A 14,669-nucleotide genomic window follows, 5' to 3' on the forward strand; every position below is an offset into this window, starting at 1 on the left:
ACTTTTTGACCCCAGATGACCCATATTCAAACTTGGCCATAGATTTCATCAATGCAATCATTCTGACCAAATTTCATGAAGATCAATTGAAAAATACAGCCTCTATCGCATACACAAGATTTTTCTTTGATTTGACCTAGTGACCTAGTTTTTGACCCCAGATGACACTCGGCCTAGATTTTATAAAGGTTATCATTCTGACCATAATTCATGAAGATCAATTGAAAAATACTGCCTCTATCGCATACAGAAGGTTTTTCCTTGATTTGACCTAGTGACCTAGTTTTTGAACCTAGATGCCCCATTTTCGAACTCGGCCTAGATTTCATCAAGGTAATCATTCTGACCAAATTTCATGAAGATCAGTTGAAAAATACAGCCTCTATCGCATACACAAGCTAAAAGTTGACGGACGACAGACATTGAGCAATCAGAAAAACTCACCTGAGGCTGTTTTTATTCATTATCAGGGTCATATTTTTCTTTCCATTGAAGTTTAGTAGAAATTTTATTTTTAAGGTTACTTGAGGAGAATGGTAATTGAAATTACACAATGTCCTTTTACAAACAGCAATAGAATTATTTCTAATTTTGTATAACATATAAAATAAACAAGGAGGTCTTATGTTCAATTTAGCAGGTAAAAAAAGTTTCATATAAATGAAACTTTTTTCCCAGTTGGATTGAAGGGCAACAAAATATCCTGAAATTACTACTTATATATTATGTCCATGCCCATTGAATAAAGAAAGTAACCAACACTTAACATATGGAACTGTGTCCTCTGACAGATGAGACTATGTCAATGAGTAACCATACAATGCAAATGAGACAGTGATTCTACCATGGCAATGAGTAACAATACCATGTCAACGAGTAACTGCTAAGAATGAACCTTTAATTCCCACTTACAGTTAACATTTCACTGGCTGTCTCTATTTCCTCCTGTCCAGTAAGAAAGACAAGAATATCACCTTCATCTTGTGTACAGTGTATCTGTAGAACCGAGACCACAGCTGTATCTATATAATCTGCTTCAGGGGCCTGTAAACAGGAAAATACCACATAGTGAAAATGAAACCTGGATTGGAAGATTGGAATTCTTTCACTGATATATCTAGAGGTTTATATTTTTTACTTCTTTAAAAAGAGACTTTTCGTTAATTTCAGAAACACATTTAGCAGTATTATGCTTCTGTTATATTTTTTTTACTTTTTCACTGACTGTTGGAAGGCCACTGCTTACAAAGTAATGAAGCTGCACTGAGTTACTGCCTAAACTGTGAGTTACCTGAAAGCAAGATAGTTCCATACAAAATTTCAAGTGTTTGATTCCTTTTCTTGCATTATCTATTATACAACTAATAGAAACATGAATACAGTCGAGACTGCCTTAACGACCCCCTGAATTTAGCGACTCCCTGTTATATGCGACCCTATTTTATGCTCCAGACGCAAGTTACTATTAAAAGAGTCTGAATTAAGCAACCCCCTGCCTTACGCGACAAGCGACTGTGAAATCGGGCTCCCTAATCGATATTTAGACCGTTTTCAGCGACTTTGAGACGCTCCCCCACAAGATTTTACACGACAGAGTTACCGTTCTTTATGTCACGTGAAGTTGTTTGAGACGAGAACTTATTTGTTTACAAACAAGAGCTGTCTCCATAGGATGACAAATGCCCCCGATGGCACTTTGAATGAATAGTTATGGCCGATGTTAGAGTTTAGGACCTTTGAGCTACGGACCTGGGTATTGCGCGCGACACGTCGTCTTACTGTGGTACACATTCATGCCAAGTTATTTGAAAATCCATGCATGGATGACAAAGATATGGACCGGACATGCCCATCAATGCACTATCCTTTAACGTCTAAGTGTGACCTTGACCTTTGAGCTATGGACCTGGGTTTTGCGCACGACACATCGTCTTACTGTGGTACACATTCATGCCAAGTTATTTGAAAATCCATCCATGGATGACAAAGATATGGACCGGACACGCCCATCAATGCACTATCCTTTAATGTCTAAGTGTGACCTTGACCTCTGAGCTACAGACCTGGGTCTTGCGCACGACACGTCATCTTACTGTGGTGCACATTCATGCCAAGTTATTTGAAAATCCATCCATCGATGACAAAGATATGGACCGGACACGCCCATCAATGCACTTTCCTTTAACGTCTAAGTGTGACCTTGACCTTTGAGCTACAGACCTGGGTCTTGCGCCCGACACGTCGTCTTACTGTGGTACACATTCATGCCAAGTTATTTGAAAATCCATCCATCGTTGACAAAGATATGGACCGGACACGAAAATTGCGGACAGACTGACAGACCGACAGACTGACAGACCGACAGACTGTCAGATGGTTCAAAAACTATATGCCTCCCTTCGGGGGCATAAAAATGGCTGATGAAAAACATAAACAAGAGCTGTCTCCATAGGATGACATATGCCCCCGATGGCACTTTGAATGAGTAGTTATGGCCGATGTTAGAGTTTAGGACCTTTGACCTACGGAGCTTGGTCTTGCGCGCGACACGTTGTCTTACTGTGTCACACATTCATGCGTAGTTATTTCAAAATCATGCATGAATGACAAAGATATGGACCGGACATGCCCATCAATGCACTATCATGAAAAATGACCTTTAACGTCTAAGTATGACCTTGACCTTTGAGCTACGGACCTGGGTCTTGCGCACGACACATCGTCTTACTGTGGTACACATTCATGCCAAGTTATTTGAAAATCCATCCATGGTTGACAAAGATATGGACCGGACATGCCCATCAATGCACTATCCTTTAAAGTCTTAGTGTGACCTTGACCTTTGAGCTACGGACCTGGGTCTTGTGCGTGACACGTTGTCTTACTGTGGTACACATTCATGCCAAGTTATTTGAAAATCTATCAATCGATGACAAAGATATGGACCGGACACGCCCATCAATGCACTATCCTTTAATGTCTAAGTGTGACCTTGACCTTTGAGCTACGGACCTGGGTCTTGCGTGCGACACGTCGCCTTACTGTGGTACACATTCATGCCTAGTTATTTGAAAATCCATCCATCGATGACAAAGATATGGACCGGACACGCCCATCAATGCACTATCCTTTAATGTCTAAGTGTGACCTTGACCTTTGAGCTACGGACCTGGGTCTTGCGCGCGACACCTTGTCTTACTGTAGTACATATTCATGCCAAGTTATTTGAAAATCCATTCATCGATGACAAAGATATGGACCGGACACGAAAATTGCGGACAGACTGACAGACCGACAGACTGACAGACGACAGACTGACAGACGGTTCAAAAACTATATGCCTCCCTTCGGGGGCATAAAAAGAACTGTTTTGACATTAGAACAGCAGGTTAAGGCACTTGAATTGCTCAATTAGGGAAAAACAGCGTATAAAGTTGCTGAAGAATTGGGAGTCGGTGCATAAATTAACTTTATTCCTGGTGAAACAAAAATATGGCGTTATTTAACAGGAAACGACGGAGTAAACACAGATTAAAGATGCAGTCAATAATCGAATAAATGTCAATGAACAATTAGTACACAAAAATATAAATATCATAAACCTCAGTGTGCAAATAGTTCAAATGGAACATTTATATTTTACTGCTCCCCTTTGTTTTCTTGCCAGATCATGAGCTTAAATTTGTTTTACCAACATCATACGAATGATGCAAATTATTTGAAATTGATATTTTATCAATATGCAATTAAAGAAATAGTATTTAATCATTTTCCACTCCTACCTTAAAAGAGGCTAATATATAAGTATCCGATATTCATGTACTTTAATTGGAAAAATATATGAAACCAGCGTCATCCTCTTAAGTGAGACTGTTTTAAGAGACTCCCTGTCATATATGACCTTTTCGCTGCTTCCCAAAGTCGGTCTCTTAAAACAGTCTCGACTGTATCTCTCTACATAGTATTATTTTTTCAAAGAAGCATTTTTGAATGAGACACATAGGCACTACTTTGTTTACTTCTCCCTTACTAACTTTGATTTTTTTATTATGTTTTAGATCTTCCAATTCATATTTTTGCAGGACATAACTGAATTTCCAAACCTCAACCCCAATCCAAAGTGGGATAAAGGTGGGGTTGGGGAGGATTAGGGGGACAAATAAAACCATATCATATGTTTGCCAACAACGATTTTGGTCACATGGCCAGTTGTCTTGGGAAAGTTTGTGATACAATGAAAATAGCAAAAAAACTCAATGAATATAACTGTAAGAAGAAATACATTGTGTATCAAAAATGCCAGCTAAAACTAACTGTCATCATGTTCAATTCTCAGACAACACATAGGAAACTAAACAGTGCAATTTTATGTCCGACTTCCATATTTTTTTTTTATTATTGCGTGTTTATGAGTAAATGGTAGTTAATCTCTAGCCTGCTAGTGATTTTGCCTTTGTGACCAGTGCAGACCAAGATCAGTCTGCACATCCTCGATGGCTACAATGGAATGATAGACCAGTCCATTTTAGAAATTTAGCAGGGTAAAGGTTAAACAAATGTACAAAGATATTCCAAGAAACAACCACAGCAAGCTTATTTTACCTGCATATTTGAAATGAATAGGTCTTGATTCCGTACTTAACTTTTGAAAAAAAATGTCAACTTACCTTAGTATAATAAATATCAACTGGGAACCGTCGGCCAGGAATTCTGAAAACTGGAGCATCGTCAAAAAACTACAATGCAGAAAGAAAATAATTCAATGAGGACAAGATTTCAGTCTGAGGGACAGCTATATTCTCTGTAACAGAGTTTTATGACGACAGGAAATATGAACTTGAGAATATAAGATTCTTTCACTGGTTGTAGGTGCAGATGGGAATTTCCGGTCTCGATGGTAACTGTTTAGCGGTAAGAGGGCTCCAGCCTCCTTACCGCCTAAACAGTTACCTGAGAGCAGGATATCCCCATCTACACCTATAACCAGTGACAGAATCTTTTTCTTGCATATCGATATCAAAACAATGATAAAAAATAAAATCAATCAAACAGCTTTCTTTTTAGAACTATTTCTTATAGCAGCGTATTTAAACAAAGCGTGAGAAAGCAACGTCCGTAAACAGGAAAGACATCTTGACATTTCAAAGACAAATATCAATGTTTAGTTCCGGTTTTGTTTTATCAGTTGCAGCCTAACCTTATGAATTTTTGATAAAATAACGTGTTTTGAATCAAATAGAAATATACTATCAGGAACAAAGAGGAACTGTCAAGGTACTGGATCTTTATTCCATTTTTTTAAATAAAAAAATATGAATAACTACATAAATCTTCTACGTATAGGTAGTTTGTAATACGTCATTTAAAGCACGAGAGTCATCTTAAACCCCGGGGTGTAAGATGGATTTTTCCACCAACGATAAAAATACAGGAAATTCCCGTCTGGTATGCAAGAAAAAGAGGGCCATGATGACCTTATATCGCTCACCTGAAATATTTGTTTTTAGATCTGGATATCATTTTGTTTGAGTTATTGGAATAATTTGAACAATCTTGGTAGTTAGTCACCCAAAAATACTTTTCTGTGAAATTATTTCTAAAATCAAACAAGCAATATCGGAGGAGATGTCATTTGAACATTTTTCCATTTTTAGCTTTGGCAGTCACTTCTTTGACAATCTGACATAATTTGAACAATCTTCATCAATGGTCTTATAAGAAACAAATTAGTGAAAAATTATTCCAATATCAGACCAGAAGTTTCTGGTAATGTCATTTTGACAGTTCCCAAACTACATATACATGGGGAAATGTGACCATGCCCTCTGGCAGCCATGTTTTTGATGAATCAGAATTATTTGAACACTCTTATTTGGTCACCAATGGACTGTTCCAGTGAAATTATTTTAAAATCAAATAAGCAGTTTCTCTGAATTTTTTTTATTTATCCAGTACATAGATATTAGGAAAACCTGGCAACTATTTTGTTGATGAACCTGAAAAAATAAAACAACCTCAACAGTGGGTCATCCAAGGAACATTTCTGTTTTTGAGTAGATTTATTTCTTTGACAAGTCGAATAAGTTGCACAGTCTTTGAACATTTCTATAAAATTATTTCAAAATCAGACCAGTGGATAAAAAGGAGACATTTTTGGAAGATTTTTTGCAGCCCTTATGTGCAACCAGTTGGAATTGTTTGAGCAACTTTGGAAGATGATCACTCAAGGAACATTCAAGTCAAGTTTTATTAAATTCCAACAAATGATTTTTGAGGCATATTCATATTAATAATAATGATAATAATAATAATAATAATAATAATAATAATTTCTTTATTTTATGAAGGAAAACTCATTATGTAATCACATAAGCAGATGCAAATGAAATCACATATTTACAATGAGGCCTTCAACAAGGTACAAATTATTTCTTTAAAAAAAAAAATGCCTATTAAAACAATACAATATCAACTAGAAATGTGTCCATGAGACACAGATGCCCACACTACATGACAAAGGACACAGATCAACTTTGGGAAAACAATATGTTGCTAATTAAAAAAAAATGCAAAACATAACCATATATAATGTACATATAAACATATATGCTAAAAAACTCATTTCTCTTCGTAATGACTGTAGGTAAAATATTTTCGGAGCTACACGCGACAATACATTAAAATGACAATAAATCTGGACGCAAAACCCCAGATGCACAACTGCACATGCTGACCAACATTCCTGTAAACTTTGGTGACTCTATGTCAAATACTTTTGGAGCTACGCGCGACACAACATAAAAATGACCAATTTTTAACTAAGTCAGGGGCCATAACTCCTACACGACTGAATGAATCCGGACGCGAAACCCCAGATGCACAACTGCACATGTTGACCAACATTCCTGTTAACTTTGGTGACTCTATGTCAAATACTTTTGGAGCTACGCGCGACACAACATTAAAATGACCAATTTTTAACTAAGTCAGGGGCCATAACTCCTACACTACTGAATGAATCTGGACGCGAAACCCCAGATGCACAACTGCACATGCTGACCAACATTCCTGTTAACTTTGGTGACTCTAGGTCAAATACTTTTGGAGCTACGCGCGACACAACATTAAAATGACCAATTTTTAACTAAGTCAGGGGCCATAACTCCTACACGACTGAATGAATCCGGATGTGAAACCCCAGGTGCACAACTGCACATGCTGACTAACATTCCTGTTAATTTTGGTGACTCTATGTCAAATACTTTTGGAGCTACGCGCGACACAACATTAAAATGACCAATTTTTAACTAAGTCAGGGGCCATAACTCCTACACGACTGAATGAATCCAGACGCGAAACCCCAGGTGCACAACTACACATGCTGACCAACATTCCTGTAAATTTCTTGACTCTATGTCAAATACTTTTGGAGCTAGGCGCGACACAACATTCTCGGAAGGACGGACGGATGGACAAGGGCAAATCTATATGCTCCCCCCACCCACAACACAAAGTGGGGGCATAAAAAAGAACAAAAGGTAAAAAAAACGCATTTGATCTGAGCACCTGTAGGATTATGATTTTGCAGTGCAGACTTCATCAAATAAAAAATTTTTATTCAAAGGAAATGTTGAACAACAGACAGATGATAGGTAATCACAACAGCTTCCCTGGAGCACACTGTTTTCTAGTGAAGTAAAACACATGTTCCCAATGTGAGTTTAATCAACAAGAGGACCATGAAGGCCCTATGTTGCCCATCTGAGTTTCACAGCTTAATTGAACAATTTTGGTAAATAGTCAACCAAGCATAACTGTAGTATTGTTTTAAGATAGGGCCAGCAGTTTCTGAAATTTTCAGTTTTTCATATAGCCGTAGAGAGAATAAGTTCAGCCTCTGGTAGCCATGTTTTCAGACAAATCACAAGAATATGAGGGAATTTGGTAGAAGGTTACCCAACAAACATCTCTGTTAAATTATCTTGAAATTGGACCAGCAGTTTTAGAGGGGAAGATTTTCAAAGTTCTCCATATAAGATAAAACTATGGCCCCCTGACAGATGGAGTCATAGACAGTAAGACATTTAAACAGTAAGACAATTTATCTCCCATAGTCAGGGGAGACATATCAAGCAAGTACAGAAGCTTAGTTTGGGTATTTTTCTATTGTACTTCCAATCACTGCCTCTAATTAATGTATAAACAAGTGACCCGGTATTGCAGTGGCAATACAGAGTCCCCTACTTTTGAAATAACAATTTTACTTGACCTTCAATAGTGACCTCGACCTTTAACCTACAACCGTGGGTCCAGTGCATGTCACATAGTCTAATAACTGGGAACATTTTTCTGTAGTAATAAAAAATCCTTCACTGCAATTAAAAACAACTTTTACTTGACCTTGAACAGTGACCTTCATCTTAAACTGAAAAGCATAGATCATGCGCTGACACATTGTTTTATCATGGGGAATGTTTGTGTGTTGCACTCAGATAACCCATCAATGCATTTAAAAGTTATGGAACAGAAACAATTTTTACTTGACCTTAGATAGTGACCTTGACCTTTGACCTACAAGCATAAGCATGTATGTGCATATTCTACATATTGCCCTCTACTCAAATACCAAGTTTTATTAACCTAGTTTGAATACCTTTTATGTTTTCACAGGACCGAGATTTGCCGAAGGACAGACAGATAAAAGGATAGATGGTATTTCTACAGTCCCCTCAGGTGGGCTAATAAAGCAAGTTCAGTAGTGGCAATGTTACTGCTAGAAATTCAGAAGTACTAAGAGGTTGAGACCTTGAAAACATCACGTTTACCATACTTTGGTGTGTATAGGTCGCGGTAATGTATAGTACGCATCTAATTTTTGCCCTGGAAATGGTAGGAAAATTGAAGTTCTAGCGTATTAGTCGCAGTTAAATTTCAGATTTTTACCGGCAAAAAAGTTATGGCGGCGGCCATATTGCTGCCGCGGACTGAATCATTATCAGAACCTGATTGGTGGAAATCGCACAGTGTTATTTTCGATCCTAACCGTTTCGTACCAACGGTAGTATCGGTAATAGACTGCACCTCAAATCAAAGAAATGCGGCTTTTTGACACTAATTGGCAGCAGTCGATTTGTGTTTACATTCTGCAATTATGCAAGTTAAAGTGTGAATTGTTTGCACAGCAATTATAACATTTTTCCGCGTCATGTAATTAACTGTGTTCTTTTGATTCTGAGTAAAAAGATTAACAAAATATCTCTTTTTGGAGTTTTTTTTATTATTTAAAAATTAAAAGTAAAAGTTTTTTATTACGCTAAGAATTAGTATAAACAATGTTTGGAATGGAGGACGGATCTGTCCGGATTTTATCTAACCTGTCATGGCGTCCAGTAAAACGAAAGTAGAAACTAACATTATTCAAACTTCAAAAACATCATTGAATTAAAGTCATTCGTAATTTCAATAGTCTGTATGGGTTATTTACGATATATTTTATTGAAAATAACCGCTATTGGTTGAAAAGCTGCCGATATTGATACTTTTTATCCATTTTGTTCGTTTGTAACAAATGCATGTAATTTTGCGAGAGCTACGATCAGAAAATTGGCCCGAAAAAAATTCTGCTGGCAATGTTCTGTCATATAGGCCGCAGGAACTTTTTCAGGCAGCAAAATGGGTAGAAAAAGTGTGACCTATATGCACCAAAATAGGGTAAATAAACAGAAATTAAAATAAATTTTACAACTAGAATGTGTCTGCAGTACACAGGGTGTACCCCCCACTGGTACATTAGTCACAAATAAGGGACAATAATTCAAATGTTTGCAGTCTTAAGGGGGTATAGCCTCAAAAAACATTTCATGAAAAAGTATTCATCATTCTAGGCCATATAATTTTTGAGCTATGAGCATCACAAACAAATAATCAAGGACCTTAACTCTGGAAATAGGGGGCAGAGGAAGTGCGCGAGTTCATATCAGGATAAACAGTCATGCAAGTTGTCATCAATCAAATTATATCAAATACTTTTTGAGCTAGGTGTGTCACGAACTTCGGACAGACGCACGCACAGACACGACCAAACCTATAAAATCTATATGCCCCCACCACTCATTGGGGGAGTATGATGGCACAAAAAATATCATAAACACAAATCAAAGGTGATCGAAAGTAATCTCTACCTTCAATTTAACACTAGTACAAAGTAACACTCGTATATAACTGATACAAAATGCATCCATTATATGGATCAAATTGCAAATGTCCCAATAATTTTGCTATTATCTAAGATTTACTATAAATCATAAAGTCAACAAATACCAAAGAATACCTGTGAGAATTTTTCCGCATCTAATGTAGCACTGGAGATCAGAAGCTTGAGGTCAGGTCGAAACCTTACAATATCTTTCACCAATCCAAACAGAACATCAGTATGTAATGTCCTTTCATGGGCCTCATCTATAATCAGCACACTGTCAGGTAAAATATAGAACTCATTATGTTATCAATTAATTACTGCTATAATAATATTGCAACTCAGATATATTAATTAGAATCAATTTTGATCATATTGCAGAATGACTTAAAATTTATAAAATTAGAAATTGCTTTTGTAAAAAAGCACATGTCTCCCCCAATGCAAAGTCCTCAGGGTTTTCCCTGATGCACAAATCCTGCGTCATAGTCGCACTTTTCTGACAAATGACCCGTAAAAATAAATTCTGTATAATCAGTGGCTAAATCACTAGTATAAGAAAAACAAAGTTTTATTCAAAATACTAATTTTAGTATCTCTGTATGACCCCCAAAATTTGAAAATGACCCCCACATGTGAAACACTGGGGGTCACAATGACCCTTATTTTCAAAAGCCAAGGGAAAACACTGAGTCCTATAGGCAAAAAGTCAATAGGGGTCAGGAGTGAATTTCAAAGAGACACTGATGGTTAGCTGCAATAGGGATCATCTACTTCGCATGTCCAGTCATCCCGTTAATTTCAACACTATTGGCCTAGTGGTTCTCAAGTCACTGTTCAGGCTCCTGTGACTTTGACCTTTGATCAAGTGACCTCAAACAGTGACTGGGAAACCCATGCGCCATGCGCCATAGTCACATAAAAATGAAAAATGTCTCATGAGTTTAAGCGCTGGTGCGCCCTGCGTCGCATAAAAACGCGAAAGGACGAAATTTCGAATATTTTTGAGTACGAATCTGATGTAAAGGGACGTAACTTGTGCGCGTAGTGAAAGCGCTTCCGGTATTAAGAAACGTTTGTTTTGGGAGAATATTTCTTTCTAGTCTTCGTTTTTATGTAAGTTTTCAAGCATGACCTCCAGAAAGAGAAAATTGTTGCCCATTAAAGGTCAACAGAAGTTACAAAAGGATGTCAACAATAACGAGGCACCGAAAAATGACATTATCCGAGACCGAGCCTACCGAGGTTGATCAAGAAAAGTCTAGTCAGTCAGAGCCTGAAACAACTGCATCTACTTAAAAACACATTAGAAAAATTCAATCTAATTGGTTTAAACTCTGGCCTTGGCTATATGAATCTGATGGTGTTTTATATTGTAAACCATGTGTTGATAACAAGAAGAAAAACAATTTTATGTCGGATATAAGCTTCAAGCTTATTTTGTAACTTTTATATATAACCGACGTTAAATAAATATTATCTTATCTTATCTTAACTGGTTGCTCTATGTATAAAACCACATCAATCATGATCAATGACGAGACATGAAGCTCCCTCTGACCATGTTAATGCAACTGAGGCACCAAAACTTGCTATTGAATTTCAGCAGGCAGTCCAGCAATCACACTCTTTAGAAGATAAAGCTGTTTTAAAGTGTATAAAAACAGTATTATGGTTAGGTGTAAGGTTCTTTGTGTTGGTTTTTTAAATGACGTACACTCAAGTCTGAAAAGTATTAAATGTTACTTTATTTGCCATTGTTTTGAAATTCATAAATGATTGAAAATAAAGCTGTGAAGCTATCACAGTGTTAAGTTACTATCACATGTAAGAGGTACTTTAATCTGCAAAGATACTGATTCCTAGAACACAAGTTGCAACTGTCTCATAGAAATTTCCGAATGTCACATAAAATTTTCAAATGTCTCATAACTTTTTATTAAGACGAGACATTGTCCCATAGACAAAAATTCTTTCCCAGTCACTGCTCAAAATAAATAGGGGTCATCTACTCTGCATGTCCAATCATCCTATTAAGTTTCAACATTCTAGGTCAAGTGGTTCTCAAGTTATTTTCCAGAAATGGTTTTACATGACCAGGCCCCTGTGACCTTGACCTTTAATAGACTGACCCCAAAATCAATAGGAGTCATCTACTCTGCATGTTCAATCATCCTATGAAGTTTCAACATTCTGGGTCACGTGGTTCTCAAGTTATTGATCGGAAATTGTTTTCCATGTTCAGGCTCCTGTGACCTTGACCTTTAACAAAGTGACCCCAAAATTGATAGGGGTCATCTACTCTGCATGTTCAATCATCTTATGAAGTTTCAACATTCTGGATCAAGAGGTTCTGAAGTTATTGATCGGAAATGGTTATCAAGGTTCAGGCCCCTGTGACCTTGACCTTTAACGGAGTGACCCCAAAAACAATAGGGGTCATTAATTCTGCACAGACAATCATCCTATGAAGTTTCAACATTCTGGGTCAAGTGGTTCTCAAGTTACTGACCGGAAATGGTTTTCAATGTTCAGGCCCCTGTGACCTTGACCTTTAATGGAGTGACTCCAAAATCAATTACTGACCGGAAATGGTTTTCAATGTTCAGGCCCCTGTGACCTTGACCTTTGACAGAGTTACCCCAAAAACAACAGGGGTCATCTACTCTACATGAACAATCATCCTATGAAGTTTCAACATTCTGGGTCAAGTGGTTCTCTAGTTATTGATCGGAAATGGTTTTCAATGTTCAGGCCCCTGTGACCTTGACCTTTGACAAAGTGACCCCAAAATCAATAGGGGTCATCTACTCTTCATCATCAATCATCCTATGAAGTTTCAACATTCTGGGTCAAGTGGTTCTCAAGTTACTGACCGGAAATGGTTTTCAATGTTCAGGCCCCTGTGACCTTGACCTTTAATGGAGTGATTCCAAAATCAATTACTGACCGGAAATGGTTTTCAATGTTCAGGCCCCTGTGACCTTGACCTTTGACAAAGTGACCCCAAAAACAACAGGGGTCATCTACTCTACATGAACAATCATCCTATGAAGTTTCAACATTCTGGGTCAAGTGGTTCTCTAGTTATTGATCGGAAATGGTTTTCAATGTTCAGGCCCCTGTGACCTTGACCTTTGACAGAGTGACCCCAAAAACAATAGGGGTCGTCTACTCCAGCAGCCCTACAACCTATGAAGTTTGAAGGTTCTAGGTCAAATGGTTCTCCAGTTATTGCTCAGAAATGAAGTGTGACGGACGGAAGGATGGACGGACGGACAGGGCAAAAACAATATGTCTCCCCCATAATAAATGCAACTGTACATGAACAAACTGTTACACTTTTTTGAGTTCAGGAGTCATTCAGCATTCATTCTGATATACGATATTATGATATTGTATTATTCTTCACTGAATATCAATTATTATCATAATTATTCAATCCAGATAGTATATAAAATTAACACAAACACCAACTAGGCAGACAAAAGTACTACTACATTTGTTAGCAGGTCAGAGACCACCCATGGTTCTAGCCAGGATTTTCTGAAGGCATGTTGCAGAAGGATATTTTTTGACGAGCAAAGGGGTGGGTGCGGGAGGGGTGTCCCCTCCTTCATGGAGGGTATGGGGGTCACCCCAGAAAATTTTGTGTTACTACAACTCATTTTGGTGCATTCTGGTGCATTTCAGAGTGAAAAACATAGTGGTATTTTCAGTGATTAATAAGCATCATTTACATGTACAACAAGAAAAGATATTAGGTCACAAAAATCCTATGGAGTTATTTGCTGAATGACAATTAAAAGTTCATCAATTTTAAGTTGCTAAAAATGTTCATTTACTATTTATTGTACATAAAACAACACAATTTTAGCACTGCACACAGATCTATTTGTATTTTAAAGTTTATGTCTTCTATTTCTGCAGAGTTTATTTGCTGAAAACTTATCCATTTTAAGTTTTTGAAAATGTCAACTGTTTGTTGTACATACATGTAAAACAACACAATCTGAGACTGTCATCCAGGGAAACGCTGGATCAATGCCCGATTTCCTTTGGCCATTTGGCGTGGCTGGGAGGGATTCTGAAATTGTGACCGGGGCCTCCGTGGCCGAGTGGTTAAGGTTGCTGGCTTCAAATCACTTGCCCCTCATCGATGTGGGTTTGAGCCTCACTCGGGGCATTGAATTCTTCATGTGATGTTCTTCATGTGAGGAAGCCATCCAGCTGGCTTATGGAAGGTCGGTGGTTCTACCAGTGTCTGTTCGTGATGAAATAATGCACGGAGGGTATTTCAAACTTTTCTCTACAAGTTCTATTTTGAAAGTGACGACAAAAAACATTAATTCTTGCATTTTCTTTTCGATATTACGCCCGAGAAAACACATTTCATACATGTGAAAAACATTAATATTACGGCGATAATTGTTCAAAAACATTTTACCATGTTGCACAATTTTTGACTTAATTC

The 14,669-nt window shown here is 37.5% G+C and overlaps 1 protein-coding gene across 1 annotated transcript in view; it reads right to left on the reverse strand.

Annotated features, from left to right (window-relative positions):
- LOC123529746 (pre-mRNA-splicing factor ATP-dependent RNA helicase DHX16-like) overlaps positions 1 to 14,669 on the reverse strand; it is a 40,657-nt gene that overhangs the window by 14,682 nt on the left and 11,306 nt on the right. The window contains exons 2-4 of the mRNA XM_053521226.1: positions 10,331 to 10,472; positions 4,668 to 4,736; positions 913 to 1,044 (exon numbers count right to left, since the gene is read on the reverse strand). Of these exons, the coding sequence (XP_053377201.1) occupies positions 913 to 1,044; positions 4,668 to 4,736; positions 10,331 to 10,472 (343 nt within the window). The remainder of the gene's footprint in view (positions 1 to 912; positions 1,045 to 4,667; positions 4,737 to 10,330; positions 10,473 to 14,669) is intronic.

The sequence above is a fragment of the Mercenaria mercenaria genome, chromosome 13, assembly GCF_021730395.1.
Source record: "Mercenaria mercenaria strain notata chromosome 13, MADL_Memer_1, whole genome shotgun sequence".
NCBI classification, from domain to species: Eukaryota; Metazoa; Mollusca; class Bivalvia; order Venerida; family Veneridae; genus Mercenaria; species Mercenaria mercenaria.